The sequence below is a fragment of the Nothoprocta perdicaria genome, unplaced genomic scaffold, assembly GCF_003342845.1.
Source record: "Nothoprocta perdicaria isolate Ctin4 unplaced genomic scaffold, notPer1 scaffold_9, whole genome shotgun sequence".
Classification (NCBI taxonomy): domain Eukaryota; kingdom Metazoa; phylum Chordata; class Aves; order Tinamiformes; family Tinamidae; genus Nothoprocta; species Nothoprocta perdicaria.
Window position 1 is genome coordinate 9,532,171 of NW_020456198.1, and position 16,168 is coordinate 9,548,338.

Below are 16,168 nucleotides of genomic sequence, written 5' to 3' on the forward strand. Positions count from 1 at the left end.
GTTGTCTCAGTGGCTCAGTCTTTCTTTTGAGATTTATAAGAAGTTTGAGGACATGCGTGATAACACAAAGGTAAAACTGGTATAGGATGCGACTGACAGAACAAACACCTAACAGTGTTCATCAATGATAGTTCTCAAACTGCTTTCTCGAAGCCATTGCCAACATGCTCTCTGCTTTYACCACATGCTGTAGGTGACCCTGCGTGTGCAGGGGTGGGGTTGGACTAGATGATCTCTAAAGGCCCCTTCCAACCTTAACGATTGTCATATAATTAATCCACCTAGATACTCCAGTGAAAAGTCCCTTCATTAGTTCTTTTAGGAGAGTTCTGGCAAAACAGACAATGTGTCTTGAGCATGTTTGCTCATCCACTAACTCTAACTGGTCCATTAAGATAAAATGAATTCTTGTGTGTCACTGAACAGGCAATATTAAGGCAGCTTTACATTAAACCACCTTGAGTCCTGTAAAAACAGGATTAATTAAAAATTCAGGATAATAATACAGGATAATTAAAAATTCACTGTATATTATAAATAAGTCACACAAGAACCATAAACTAYTGTGTTTGATTTGTATCAAGACAAAAACAGAGCAYTATTGGATTTTTCATGCTCTTAAGAGATACGCGTTGTATTGGGAAAGAGTGCATTCTAGAGAGAACGCAGTACTGCGATGTACATTCTCATACAGTAAATGCCATCAGTAATTCTTGGAGAAGTGGGAGAGCACATAGGTGCTACAACTGAACTGACATCGAGACGTATGTTAAAAATTACATGTATTAAAAAATATATGTATGCTCTACCTATGGTCACAGTATTTTTCTTTGTCCTAACAACTGTCTTTAGAATCTCCCACAGTTTTCTTTAAATAGCCTGAGCCTCATTAATAGGAGCTATTTATGCTATCTCTCTCCCTAAATAACATCATCAGCAGCCCTGAGAGGCTCTTAACCTAAAAAAAATTGGAATTATCCTTACTTTGAAAGTTTTCACTAGCACTATGGCTACATGTTAGCTTGATGTAAGCATATAGCAGGGATTGGGGGATACAGAACTAGGAATTGGGTAAAATCAGCATGTGAATTTGTTTCTTTGACAGAGGAAAAAGTGGACATACAATATGGAAACCTCTCTCCCAAAGAACATACCTGAGTTGAGGCTGAATCTATAGATTAAGACTTAACCTTGCTTTCAAATCCAGTAGTTTTACAACCTGTTACGCTTAAGTGTTAGCTTATCTGCAGATATAATTTGGGGTTAACTTGCTTTTACTCCATATGTAGAGTAAAATAGCATGAACTGATCTGTGTTAATCTTACTATTATTATATACAGCAATAGGCCCAAAGACAACTTGAACAATGTTGAAAATACAGGTCTGTGTTGGATTTCCTCTGTCAGTCCTGCTGCAACTGGGACAGCAGAAAAAACAACACGTGAGTCAGTTTTGTCATCTTRACAAAGTTCTTACAGAGAATAGTTCTTATGTGTAAGTAAGCATATTAAAGAGCAAAGCACTGCTTTTTGGGTAACAAGACACATGGCTTTCTTGTGCCTCTTCCTCCAAGAAGAGCCTAGAGACTCTTCTGCCTCTCTGCCTAAATTCTTCCCTTTCATTTGCTCTTTGTCAAGGCAAAAACAAACGTAGCCTTGTGGCTGCCTTGGAGCCATCCTTCAGCTGCATCAATTACCAGCAGAGAGGCCAGGCTACATTTGTGTTGTATGCAGTCAGCCACTGCAGCTTTACCCATTGCTGCTACTGCATTTATCCAAGCAGTGAAAGCCTTCGGGTGTTTCTGTTGCCTATTCTCTTGCTCAGCTGATGCACTGTGTCAACTTTATTTCTCATGGCTACTCAAAATGCTGTCATTACTGTTATGATTCTTATACCAGTTGCTCACCATCCCCTTCAAATGCTGAACCTGTACTGCTCTGCCTGCTTGTGCTGCTACTTGCTCAGACTTTATTAAGGATCAGTGCTCCTCTTCTGATCACGAATTACATTCTTTGCTGAAGTGATGATTGGATGATTGGACTCGTCCTACTTTCACAGAAACCTTCCCATCTCTCTTAGATTTGGGGAATGAGTTTAAGAGTGTGAATTGAAAGTGGCAGTAAAACAAACCAAGCTCTAACAAGCAGTTTTGGTTTCTTTTCTAACTGAAGGAAAAGACTTGTTTTCTGAACCACAATTGTAGCTACATTTTCTTAAATGACAGGCTGAAAATGGAAGCCACAGCTTATAAATACTGTTCCCCCCAAAGCTTTCTGCAATGAAGAAGGTGTACAAAAGCTGTGATTTACTGCATTTATTTACAGTCTTCAGTCTTATTGTGTTTAGGGATTAGCTCTGCTCTGCATATTTGACCTATTTTAAAAATTCAATGATGTTGTTTCAAATGTCTCTGCTAATTGAAAAAAAAAAAAAAGGAGAATGGTGAGATGAAACCCATGGAGAAAATCTGATTTATTCAGCTAATTTAAAGCAATCAGAGATAGCATCCTCAGTTTCACCTTGCTTTATTGGGTGCAGTTACATGCAGGATTAGTTTTACTTATTCTGCTAGACATCAGTAAAAGCAAAATCCTGCAGATGTGCATTTGCCCTTGTATACATCAAGCTCTAAGTTGCACTGCCCTATTCTGGTCATAAAATGAGAGTCTTGTAGGTTAATTGACACCTTACTGGTACTCAGTTCAGTGGGTACTTGCCTGATATTTAAAGGTTAGTGATGCAGATAAAGGAATGAGATGAATTCAATGTAAGTATCGATAAAAAGCTGATAGATCCTTTCATATTTTTTCCCTCAAATCATCCACTGTTACTAACCTATAAGAATTTCTCCCAAATAATCATACACGCTTCCTTGCCCATCTGTCCCTACCTAAAGTATCTGAGCAATTCTGACATGTTACCATTTGCCAGTCCTAGCGATATTGCTGTAAAGGTTTTATTAAGCACCTCCTTTCTATTTCGAACTTGCTAGTCTTTACATACAGAAAAACCATATGAATTTCCTTGAGGCTGTATAAATTAAAATGATTTGGTATTATGAGATGAGAGATCAATAATATTCCTGTATATTTCTGACGCTATTTTAAGTATGTAAAGAAATGATCATCCATTCTTGTTCTTTGCTATTTTGGTGTGCAGACTGTTTATACTGAGGCTTCCATTACATTTGATATTATCTCTACACTTTCATCTTATCCTTCATATGATGTGCTTAGATACTGCGCTGTGCCTGGGAAGTGTAGATGATTTTATCTTATATAACATACATCCCTGTATTAGAAAGGGCAGAAAAAGCTGGGAGTACAGTGCCTTCATTTTATTGGTTACAAACATGAACCATTTTGGGGAAAATACACTCTAACTTACTCTAATGGTTTAAATTAATTCTCAGAGGAGGATGTGACTGCTCACCCTCTGCTTTTATCCATTTAGAGGCTGGGGCTTTGCATTCCTTCCTGTCCGTCAGCCACAGGCAGTGGCTGTAGTGCTGTGCAACTATATTCTGATTTTTGAATAGATTTTGGAATCTGTCTGAGCTTACATAGGCTTGTGGCAAGGCCTGGCACAAGCCCAACAGAACTATGGCTATTTGAAAAGAACTTTGCTTGCAAAGCCTTTAATGTGGCCTGTGAAGCATCTTCAGTGCTGCTGCTTTAGACTCTAACACCGCTGTATCTGTTCCTGAGCACATGTATGTTCCTACTCAAAACTGCCCAAATTAAAGGTCCCACTTGCTTAACACTAAGCCATGTAACATTCTTGGCTTTCTGCTAAAGACGTTTTCTCCTTCCTTTCCATGAGGGTATTTGGGAATGAACCGCATTTACAGAGGAACTGGATACTGGGAAGCTGATCTGCATTCCTTATTCTGCTAAAGCTGACAGCTATCTGATAGGTGCCATATATCTTGAAGAGCAGTGGAAAGCAAGAAGGAGCCTTGGAAGTAACATACAGGAATGAGATTGCAATCCTAGAGACCTTTTAGGTAGTACCATGAACCCTGGTGTGATTCCACAGAGCACCAGAGTGTACATACAGATATACAGGGGGATGGTAGCACGGGCTTTCAGCCTGTTTCTCATGAATACTCAGCTCAGTGGGATCAGTTTATGGAGCTGCAGATAGCCTCTTTTTATTCCTCTGTTCTCTCTAGCTCGGTCCATTTTGAGCATGTTAGCAGAAAGGATTCAGACTTAGCAAACACAGTAAAGCCAAATTATGAACTGTTAAGTAGAAAGCAAAAAATGGAAATGCAGTTCTTACAATACACACATGCTGCCTTATCTGAAACTTCATAAAAAGACTCTGTTTCTTCTGAAAGCATAGAATATGGAACCACAGTAGACTTAATATAGTGTGTTTCAGGTATATTTCTTCCCATCTCCATGATTTTTATCACTGTTTTAAGTTGGTGTTCTGAAAGCTGTTGAAAATTGGTGTGTCCCCAGACTGGATTATAAAAGCTATTCTTTGACATGAGTACCAACATTTTTTAGTTAATTCTAACTGACTTCCATGACTTGGTGAAAGAGTCAGTAGCTGTGGTAGAGTTGCTTACATTTATGATTGTTGAGGCCAGGGAGATGCCATGGGTTACACTCTACTGTCCAAGAGGTGGACTGCCTGTTGCTTTCAACCTGACCAGGTAGTTTATGTTTGAAGCACCTCAAAGTGCTATTCTTCAAAGAAATAGGGCTAGAAAGTGACTTCTCAAAATCAATCAAAAGCCAAGTCTGACTCAGGCTGTTTAGACTGAGGAAAGCCCGGGATCTTCTATCCAATTCCATTTAAGTCCCATTCGTCCTATGCTGTGAAGAAGCGCTAAAGAAAACCTATATTGTATACCTGAATMAGAGTTTAATTATTAATACTACATAGCTTAATTTGGGGACTATACAATAACGGTCCTTCAAGGGACAATATTTCCAATTTTATCCTGAGGTGATAATATAATTTGAGATATATTTCTAGCACATTTTCATTATTGGACTTTTCTATAAACTTGATTGCTTCTAATTAGAAAATATTGGTTTAAATCTACTCCACACAGTCTTTCTTCTCAAGCAAGAAAATTAAACACTAAATCTTCTCATCTGTCAATTTCTATAATATTTCTTCCCTCTTCCTTGTCATGCTTTTCCGTGGTCACACATACTGGATTATTACAATATTTTTAACACTTTCTGATTCTGTTTTCTGAAATATAATAAAAGATTTGTTCCAGGCCATACATAAAAAATGTAACGATACCATGAGCTATGAACAGATGCTAAATACTGGTGCTCTGCAGGTGAATGTTCCAAAGAGAAGGTCATGGACTCAAAATGCATGGATTACAAGAATTTAATCCAACACACTCATACTTTCAAGTGATTGGAAATAAGCCTCAGGATATAAACAGGCTGAAGTTTGAAGTCATTGTTATCCAAGTGCAGCTGTGGCATAACTGTGTTTGATAGGTATTCATATTTTAAAGTGTAAATCCATTGAAAAATATTAGGGAAAGCTAATAGGAAATAAAATCTTTGTCCATATATCATCTGTGTGTATGTGAATAGGCTTATGTACACATACTTGTCTGATTTGCCTTGCTTTGAGATTAAAACATACATTCTTTCTCTAGTATGTTATGCTATTGGTTGTATATTATTTATATTTCATCAAAGCTTGTCAGACAGATCTTTTTCCAAAACACCCTAACAAATACTGCAAATAATAGCTATCTCAGTAGAGACATGGGAATATTGGTACCTGCCTTCTGCTCTTCCTTTCTGCCCATGTGTCTTGGTAAATGGGCTGTTCAAGGGAGCCCAGGCTCTACTTCTCTCCTAACAGCATGAACTGCATGCATAACAAGCAACAGCCTGAAAAATTATGTTCATGCCTTGACCTAGAGACTTCCTGAACCAGTTTGAATTGGCTCTCCCTTTAAAACAACAGGCTTCCACAGGAAGTTCATAAATGGGCCCAAGTCACAGCAATTTACGTAGTTTTAGTATTTTTAACTTGGTTCTTCGAGAATGACCCAAAATGGGCGGTGTTTCATGGACACAACTGGCCAATTTTTCCATGAGCAAACGTCAGTGTATTGGGCACAACATGAGCTGTTGAAGGAAAGACAACCTCTGATGAGCGCTGCTGCAGATATGTGCGTGTTATGAAGCTATGTTGTACTGCACTGTGTTCCAGCATCAGTTACTGTTCAGGCTCCCAACATCATAGGCAGCCCAACATCTGTAGAGAGCTACGCCACAGCATTGGATCAGCAGCTTAAGCATTGACAGAGTATCTTTCACCACACTGCCCTCAATTCCTCCTTCTCTCAGAAAGGCAGAGCACTGTGTGTCGCTCTTGTCCTAGAAAAGTTTGGAGCCTCATTCAGAGACGTTAAACAATAGCTTTTCCATCAAGTATCAGGGAGGGATATGTGAAATGCCCATGGTCTGTTCCATTCACACTGACAGGAGAAAGGACCAGGAAAAATAAATGTTGCAAGGAAATAGGTGTGTTAAATCTCCATAAGGAGAAGAAAGTATGAAAATGGACATGAAAAACTTGATTTGAAGACTTCACTTTCTCAGGCTACTGTAATAAAATCTGACTATATTGAAGTCATTCYTTTCCGTTTGTTTACCTTGTACGTTGGTTTTCCACTACCCGTTTAACATGAACTTAATGAAAACACCACTCTTACTTACATCTTTGAGTTATAGCATTCAGGTTGAATGCTGTAACGCAGTGATAGGATTGTAACCATGGAATAATAATTTAAGATTCGAGTGCATTCCTCCGATTTAACTATGAAAACATTTTCTTGTTTGTGAATAATCTAACAGAATGCAAATGAGAGATTATATTATTGTTAGCAATGCATGTGATTTCAGACAAAGCTCTTCATTCAGAAGTCAGCTCTGTCAAAGGTTCATAATAATAGGCTTTAAAGCAAATTTTAAAAGTAATTCTCTAATTTGATTAGTTTGTGGTTTGGAATTTTCTGGTCTATACTTAATTGCAGTACTTTGAAGGATAAATCATAGGTATACATAGTTCCTTAGAGAACATAGTTCCTTAGAGAAGCTGACAGAAATGAAATGAAGCAGATAATTTAGGCTCCTTTCAGGCAAATGGGCTCTCTTCATTCAGTTAAAAAGTCAGAARTATTGCTTACTTAAGAACAAGGAAAAAAAAGTAAAAGCCACAAAAGTTAGATCTGTTGAGTAAATCAAATATTTTTAAATGCCATTTGGCTTGTATCTGCTAAACGTAGGATCCAGTTACACTGAACTTGTTAGTACGTGTTTATAAGGTAAAGATTTTCTCTACATGTTAATTTGGAGCCTTTTTCTTTCTCATTGATAAAGTTTTATCTTGTATTCTTCCAGTCTTTCTTGTAAGCCTTTCCTTACAGGGCGATAAGCCAAGGATCATGAAGGATCTGTCTGTGGTACCTAGCAAGATAGGCCTTGCCTATTTGGCTAAGGCTAGCAGGTCTTACATAATAATTTGTTACAGTACCTTTCTGTTTCCTGGTCTGTGGTTTGGTGCTTGTTCTCAAAGCCAGTGAAGCTGCTCATATCCACATAGCCATCATTCTCATTAGCAGCAGATAATGCCCTGCTGGGATCTTCAAAAAACTCAGTAAAAGTTCCGGCTCTGGTGGGTCTTCGAGGAGGAATTTGTATATTTTCATAGTCAGAGCTCATAGCTGGAATGTTTTCATAGTCAGAAGTGTCAGCGTTGGGAAAAGAAATGGACCTAGGTTTTGTTAATGGGAGTGGCATGAAAGGAGGTCTGGACCGATCTTCAAAGGACTCCACTCTTGACACACTCCTGCTGAAGGACTTGGGTGTTCCTTTTCTCTTGCCATCTTTATAGAATAGAACAGCCGAGGGACACTCAGACATACGGAGCTTCCCTGCATGTGATTTTAGCTGAGGTGAGCTACTTAGACTCCTCCTGTCCAACTCCATCAGCCTTAAAGGTCCATGATAGCTGGACTCTGATGAGGACCTTGAAGATGAAACATTAACATCCACATGAACTTTATTTTCATTTTTTTTCTTGAATTTTAGAGTGAGGAACCTCTTAAAGGAAGATTTCTTTTTCTTGGAATATTTATCAGGTGACTCATTCTCTATCAAAAGTGAAGGGGAACTTTTGGTGATTGGCTTTTTAGTGATGCAGGCGAGTTCAAAAGGAGGTGGTATATCAACAACTGAGGATGGAGTAGATAAACCACCTGATGAAAGGTGATTTCTCTGGGAAAAACTACCTGAGGAACCAAGGACACAAGGCAGAGACAGGTTATCTTCTGTCCTTCTTATTCTACCTTCATCCAGTACACAGCCATCACTTTCTTTGTAAATGGAGACAGGCATCTCCCTCCCTTCTACAGAGTAAGATCGAGGATACAAAGCAAAACATCTTGATATGGTTGATAGTGCCCTATTTACTTCCATTGGTTTTCCTTCCACTGACAATAAATTACTGCTTAAATCTTTAATCCCAGAGCCATTGTGAGGAGATGRCAAATCAGTTTCAGGCCCAGTTTCTTCTGGAACTGTTTCTGGCACATAACCTGGCATTTTCCCAGAGAGGGACCGGGTTCTAGTGACAATGCTTTTCCGATCAATGGGCAGCGAATTGTTTTCACCATCCATACTTAAGTCATCCTTTTTACTGTGATCAGTTCCTATATCATTCTGTCCATCACGAGGCATTTCATTTTCTGCAGGAAGCACGTAAGGGTCGTCTAGAGAATCACTGTTAATTTCTCTTTCCTCTGATTGTTCAGGCTCAATGACCACCTCAGGGACTGCTAAAATTTCATGCAGGACATGTTTGTTCTCACATTCCGCATTCATTTTGCCTTTCTCAGAGACTGCTAACTCTTCCTCAAACGGAACCTGTTCAGGTGGACCTAGCACACTTCTCCTGGAGCTGTTTTCCACCTTATTGTTCTCAAGGAGCTGTAAATCTGACACAGAACTTTCCACAACGTTTTCACTGTGGTCTTCAGTGCACACCTTTTCCAGCTCTGACTCTGTCCCTGGATCATTAGTGCAATCACCTTCATCCAGAGAGGCCCCTTGGGTTTGTAGATTCTCCTCTGAGTGCTCCTGAGGTATTTCCTCACCGCATTCATTCTCAGAAGGAGTAATTTGACAACTATTGTCCATGCTCTCTGCAATCACAATTTCTTCCTCTTCTTTCTCAAAGTCTTCGCTTGCTTCACAGGCTGCCTCTGATGTCTCCTCTGCGCAGGTCCTGTCAGTGATGTGGCAGCCATCACTAGCATTTTCTGTGTTTGTGTCAGTGTGGTTGTATGGGCCTGATTCCCCCTTTTCAGCTGCAGCTGGCTGGCTGGAGTCTCCCAAACCATCTTCAGTGTTGGGTTCATTTTCWGTCAATTCCAGACAGGAAGCCGTTTCTTCACGGACCTCACTGGGCAACATGTTACGGCCCTCACAGTCATCACTTCCCAACTCTTCTTCCATGTTCACATCAAGCTCTTCTTGCACACTGTGATCACCATCATGTGCTGGACACCTGTCTCCCTCTTCTGAAGTCTCAGGCAGAGACTTTAGCATTAGAATGTCTTCACAGGTATCATCCTTCTCATCACTGTCTTTATTAAAAATGTGATCATTTTCAGTTTTACAATCGCTATAATTCTTAGCCAGTTGCAGACTATTAAAAGATTCCTTCAAACTGTTTTTTATTTTACTGCAGCCATTTACATCTTCATCTGCCCTTTTGGAAGCATTATATTCCACATGAAAGACATCTGAGGACTCACAAAGTACTTTGGACTGGTTACTGTCTCTCATTGACTCTTCTGAGTCTGGATCCATCAGTTCAGCAGTATCTGAGGGGTCATGGTCCGCTTCGGTACTTTCTAGGTTGCCAATGTCCTCATCATCAGCAACATTGGTACTCTCTTCCTCCTGTGCCTTTTCTGGAGTTTCTAAGACTACATTCTCCACAGAGAAGTCTAGGCTCTGGTCATGCTCATGTTCCAAGTCATAGTCTTTTCTAGTCAGCTGTGCTTCAGGAACTACAATGTATTGATTATCCACCTCAGAATCTGGGCACTCGTCATTATATAGATCTCCTTCATACATCTCTCCATGAGGACATCTCAACTTCCCATTTGAGAATTTATTTAAGTTGTTGTTGGTATAAATGGTGGATTTGCCCTCAGTGTCAACTGAGAGTTTTGGCTTGGGAGCAATAGGTGGTTTGGGACCCCTAGACATAGAATTTGAGTTATGAAGAAGATCAGATCTTGGCAGCAAAGGAGAAAATTTGGAGACAGCTAYTGGAGAAAGATCACCAATTATCTTTGGTTTTGGTGCTAGTGGTGGCTTTGTGATTTCTAGAAAAAAAAGAGAAAGGCATGTTAGTTATCATGGTTTCTTACACTGGGGTATACAGCACAGCTGATGTACCAACGAAAGATACAGCTCTGAAAAGAAAACAAATGGAGAAAGGAGCACAGACCACGTGCACTGTGCTTCTTTGTGGTGCTGTAGCTATTCCAGGGGATATGGTTTAAGGTCATAAGTGGACCTTAATATCCACTTATGGGGATAGGGGAAGGGGGAGCACAGGGGAAGATATACAGCTCAAGGGCCGCGGGTATATACCAGGATAGAGGCAGCATCTTGGACACTCAGCAGGCCTAGTGACAGGAGAGCCCCTCTGAATCTGCCCCAGAAATCTCTACTTAGCCCTGAGCTAAGTATAAACACTTGGAGTCGAGTGTTACAGTGGTTTACTGCAGCAAAAAGAAATGCTTTTTAGCCATAGCAGCTGGCTAAATAGCTTATGAATACCTTTCATAGGAGTGTTTTTTAATTCAGTATGTAATTTACAGAATTTACTGAATAGTCCAAAAAAAAAAAAAAGATCCATCAACAGATCAAGAATTCAGTCTGTCCGAACTGACATGAACGCTTGATGGCCAGACACAAAATCTTCCAATATACCTTTGCTGTGGAAGCAAAATGGAGTTACATTTTATATGTCAGCTGGCAGTAATCATGATGGATAAGACAGTTTGCTAAAAGCTTAGCTAATACTTCACATTGATTATGCAGCTGAGGTATAATGCACTGAATGAAATTGTTACAACCCAAAATAAGAAGAAAGTTACTCTTCTCAATTTCAGTGGAGTTTTCAGTGCATAACTTCAGTCTTTTTTCTAGCCAAAAGAACCTCTGTCCAAGCTTCTGTCCCTTTGTAACTACCTTGATGCCTTGCAAGTACAGTCTTTTGTGAACATCAAAATATATTTCTGAGAAGTGAATTAATCTTGCAAAATGAAGAGCCAAATCTATGACCTCCTGGATATGACCTTGGCCAGACCAGGTCTTTAAGCTTTTTGTACTGCAAGTGGTGACACCTGTATAGGGGAATTTAAAGAGTTTGACAATAATCTAGTTTCTCTTCACTGTTGCTTGGACTTAAAACTCATCTGTGGACATTTTATGTGTGGACAGTTTACGTGGCACAGCCATTTCAAGCCATCTTGGGCCTGAAATTAATTTTATTTGAATAACTAAATGAAATGCTGAAAGACTGCATAAATATGCAGCGATAGAGATACTTCCTCTTGAGAGTTTAGGTAAGATGTAATATGTGGTGTAAAGAAGTCAAATACCAAATGTTTACAAGATAGTGATAAGTAGAAAGAAAGTTTTGCTCTCAGTAGTGTTTTCTAGTTGTCATTAGGCAATTATATGATTAATCAATCACAACTCTCTTACTCTTCTCATACATTGAATTAATACATATTTTAGTGGAGAAAGGGGAGCTCTGCATTTAAAGGAAAAGCAGAGGATAAGATACTTCAGCATTCTCTGTGCAAATTCTTTATGTCCTACATATGGGGAATAAGGGAACAGTATCCCAAGACACACCATTTGGGGCTTGGTCCTTGGGGCCAAATGCTATGCTAAATCATGGCACAAGGTTTTTCAAAATGTAGTTCATAGAATCATAGAATCATAGAATGCCGAAGGTTGGAAGGGACCTCAGAGGTCATCGAGTCCAACCCCGCTGCTCACGCAGGGTCACCTAGAGCACGTGGCACAGTTACTGTGCTGTAACTCATTTTTGAGTATTGTGGAATGCAGACTTCTGTCATCTGGAAGTGAATTAAAAATTCAGCTGGGCACCATACCGAGAATGAAGTAGTATTGAATACAGGCTGCTTAAAATGATTCTTCTGTTTTTGTAGTGTTTGGTGTCACGGTACTTTACTTATTGTTATCTTGGTCAAGCTGCGGTAACTTGTGTTGAACTCATAAAAGCATATCAGTGTTACTAGGCTGTAGGAGAAAAAAACAGACTTTTTCCTGAACACATCCTACCCTTACTGCAATTTCTTCTAATACTTAGAATGTTCATGACAATTCAACATCCTGTAATTCTCCCAGAAAAGGGTCTTTCAAGAATTCTGAGAAACTAGAGAAATTTCACTTCAGTTAAAAACTGAGTGAATCAGATCAGCCTAGAAGGAATGAGAAGTCTGTTCCAATCTAGCTCCTTATCACATATACAAATTCAGAATTATTATCTGTCTGGTGATTTATCAGATCTAGTTTCATATATGCCATGTGCAGAAAAAGAAATGCAGATACGACCATTAATCTAGCTACAACCACATTAATCTGAGTAACTAAAGCTAGCTAGCTAGAAGATCATGTATGGAAAAGAGTATAAACAGCCATCACTTCTGGCTAGTAGAAGGTGTTTGACCATGCTAAACCTGTGCACAAGCATTTACTTAACAGGTAAAGCACAATCTGCAGTCATTTGTTAGTGTACAGTTTTTCTACAGGATAAAAGTATTGGTGGTGCAGGTTGTACTACTGACAGCTTATTAACTCATAGTGACTTTTGATGGGAGACTTTCCCATCAAAAAGAGATGGGAGACTTTTGAGGGAAAAGGTTTCCAATGATGAAGAGAAAGGTGGAAAACATCAGTGTGTAGCTGGAGGAAGGTCATTCAGTGAATCATAATGTTTTTTATAGGAACAAAGATGAAATATACTGTCCAGTTAAATCACAGTGAAGGAGAGTACATATATTGAATGATAAGCAAAAAACGGAGAAATTTGATTTTGCTTACCTGCAACTTTTGAGTATATAAAGACTCCCATTCACAGTGTGAGACAGAAAGGTGTTAAAAGTATACTATGCACTCATCAAATATAGCCTGACTTGGGAGATGCAACAACGGAGTTACAAGAGAAGTAAGATTGCTAATGTATCCATTTGTGTTTTCCAGTACCTGGTATCTGTTAAGAACCATTGATATCACAGAGCAAGGTTGTGTTGAGGACAATGCGGGCTGCACCTCTGGTGTTTCCACTTTTACCTTCGACTCCCTTTTCAGCTTGGTAGAGATCGCTCATTTATTTCTCTGTGTATTGATAAATCACTTTAGGTTCTAGAAATGAAAATGATCATAGTTCTAAACTGCAAAGAAGTATCCTCAAAATGTAAACTAATTTTKGGGAATATTCTAGCTATTGTTACTAATTCCAGTGTGTTACTAATTCCAGGAGCTGTGTAAGGAASACATTCTCTAAAGAAGCCCAGTATTTTGCAAACCCTGAGCAGGCAGAGGATGTCCTATTGTTCCTCATTTGATTCTTCAGCATTAGCTAACCTAGACATCTTGATCAATATAAAAGAAACATAAATGAAGCTTCTTGCTTTATATGAGGTCATTGCCCCTCAAAGGTGGCAGAGCTGAGTCCTGCAGACATTGCTATTTGAGCTAACCTGCAGAACTGGCACACTGTATGTGGCCTTACTGGCTTTGAATTGAATGATTCATGTGCAGAAGAAATGGGAGGCTTAAAGGTTTTGGAAAAGGAAGGAGAGAGAGACACACTACTCACTGTAGTGAGTGTGTGTACTTGCTTCAAGCTAGCCACTGTTGCTTTGACAAGGGCATTTCCCTAATTAATGAAGACACAGAAAGAGTAGCTAATCTTTTTCTCCAGATCACTTGAGAAATGTTATATGCCAAATACTTCACTGTTACTGAATTGTGGTTGCTTCATTTACAACCAGCAGCAGTTCTAATGGCAGAGTGCTGAAAAGTTTTAAAATCAGTTAAAATCAGGGAGGAAGCAGAATGTCTCGTAGCCTTGGCTCCTTTGCCAGATCTGCCTTGTGCTCAGATAGTGCATGAGAATTTTAATAGCTATAACCGAATCCTTAGATCTGTCCTATCACAGAACACTAGTGTGTTTATATTCAACAGTTGCAGATAAGCAAAAACAGATTTCTTAATTSTTGCTCTCCTTCAGTGTGACCTAACTGGTCAGTATCTTTTCCTGAATAATGTGGTAATTTAGGACTACCTCCAAAGAACAAACACGGCTCTATCTTCATCTTTTTGCAATGTGCAGCTTTCCCTAGAAGGGTCCAGCCAGGTGTTGAACACAGGTATTACCTACTCCATTTCTGGAATCTAATGAGTCCTGCATACAGCCTGCATGTTCTCATGTCCTTATTCTTGTCAGACAGAGAATTTGTATTTAAACACTGAGCAGTGAGAAAAAGATTGTAGCCGAGGAGAAACCTGGATCTTCCCAGCTTTGGCGCATGTAAGCAAGGTTGACTTAAAATAATTGAATGAGCTCATTTCCCGAAAATAACAATGCGGACATCCACTTTGAAAGAAGTGATACAACTTAAAGACAGATACTCACTTTCCCTCCAGTGATAAATTTTCTACAGTAAAATGGAATCAAATAATCTTGTGTTTCATTCTGCTACCTTCACAAACATTGACAGTGAAAGAGAACTTAAGCAATGGGCCCTGTTCCTAATACAAAACACTGAACACTGTGTCCTACTCTTTTCCACTCGATCAACTATTGGCTGCTAATGATTTCTTCCATTGCAACTACTTTTAACTGCTTATCAGTTATCTCCTTAAACAGTTCTCTCTCTCTCTCTYTTTTTTTTTTTTTTTGGTCCTTTTGGTCTTTTTTTTTTTAATAAACAAGTGTTTACTTTTTAAAAAATGGCTCAAGAAAGCAAATCTGCCAAGCACAAAGGACTATTATTTGCCTTTGATCAGGACTGCTTCAATTTCTGCTTCCTTTGGTATCTGAGCCATTTAAAAGGATCTGTCTGTAACTTCTGAATGGCCAAAAACAACATTGTGCTATAAGGAATGTGTATGTTCACAAATAATTATTCATGTTTATTTTAGGATGTGTTTTATGTTGAAGGGAGACACACCCACCTTGTGCTTGAAAGGAAACTCTAGGGGAATAGGAATTTCTTTAGCCTGCTCCTCCCCTTATTGTTTGATGTTTCCTTGTACTGACAAGGATAGCTTCCTCTCCTTACCCACCTTCCTCTGGGCAAACCCATGTTTCAACAAAGTTTCATTTCTGCCATGGTCCACATAAAATTACACTACAGTCCTCCCCTCATCCCTCCATACTTCCAGGTTTTCTGTCCTAGAATGGCAATCAATCCATACAAGCTTTAACTGTTAAACTGTTTAACTGTTTTTTAAATGAAACACATTATATAACACATTATATATTATATATGCAGCATTGCCCCAAAGACTGAGATTACCCACTTCCAAATATTCTCCAGATTTTTGGATTAGTCTAGATTAAGATTTATAAGGGATGTTATCAACCACCAAGCAAACCAACGATAAAAAACACTGAGTATTTGTGTCAAGACCTAACTGAACAATGAGTTTTCACACTCAGAAAAACCCTGCAAATCTGTAGATGTGTCCCAGGTTCATGATCTTTGATGGTGGCCCAAGGAATGACTTAGGTCTGTGATGCAGATCACTAGTTTCAGCCTTAGATGGTGCCATAGTCTAGCTYAGGTATCTTAGGTATCTCTAAAGATGCTCAAAGTGGCTTGGTTTTTTTCCTGACAAACTTTCTGGATTGTGATTTTTGCATTCCTTGGCATTAATTCAGTTCAGACATGTGTTAAATTTGAGACACATTGAGAACAGAGGACAGAAATCTAATGCATATTTTCATCGATTTGCAGAATAAATTACTGTGTAGTATCAGAGATCTGCAGTTTTTAGGTAGAAGTGACCATTGAAAATGGAGGGACCACATTGCTGCAGTG

At 39.1% G+C, this 16,168-nt stretch overlaps 1 protein-coding gene across 1 annotated transcript in view; it reads right to left on the reverse strand.

The window, feature by feature from the left end:
* The window catches only part of FGD5 (FYVE, RhoGEF and PH domain containing 5), an 82,646-nt gene extending 72,288 nt beyond the window's left edge, over window positions 1-10,358 (reverse strand). The window contains exon 1 of the mRNA XM_026052513.1: window positions 7,537-10,358. Within this exon, the coding sequence (XP_025908298.1) occupies window positions 7,537-10,280 (2,744 nt within the window). The 5' untranslated portion in view covers window positions 10,281-10,358. The remainder of the gene's footprint in view (window positions 1-7,536) is intronic.
* Window positions 10,359-16,168: the final 5,810 nt, after the last annotated feature.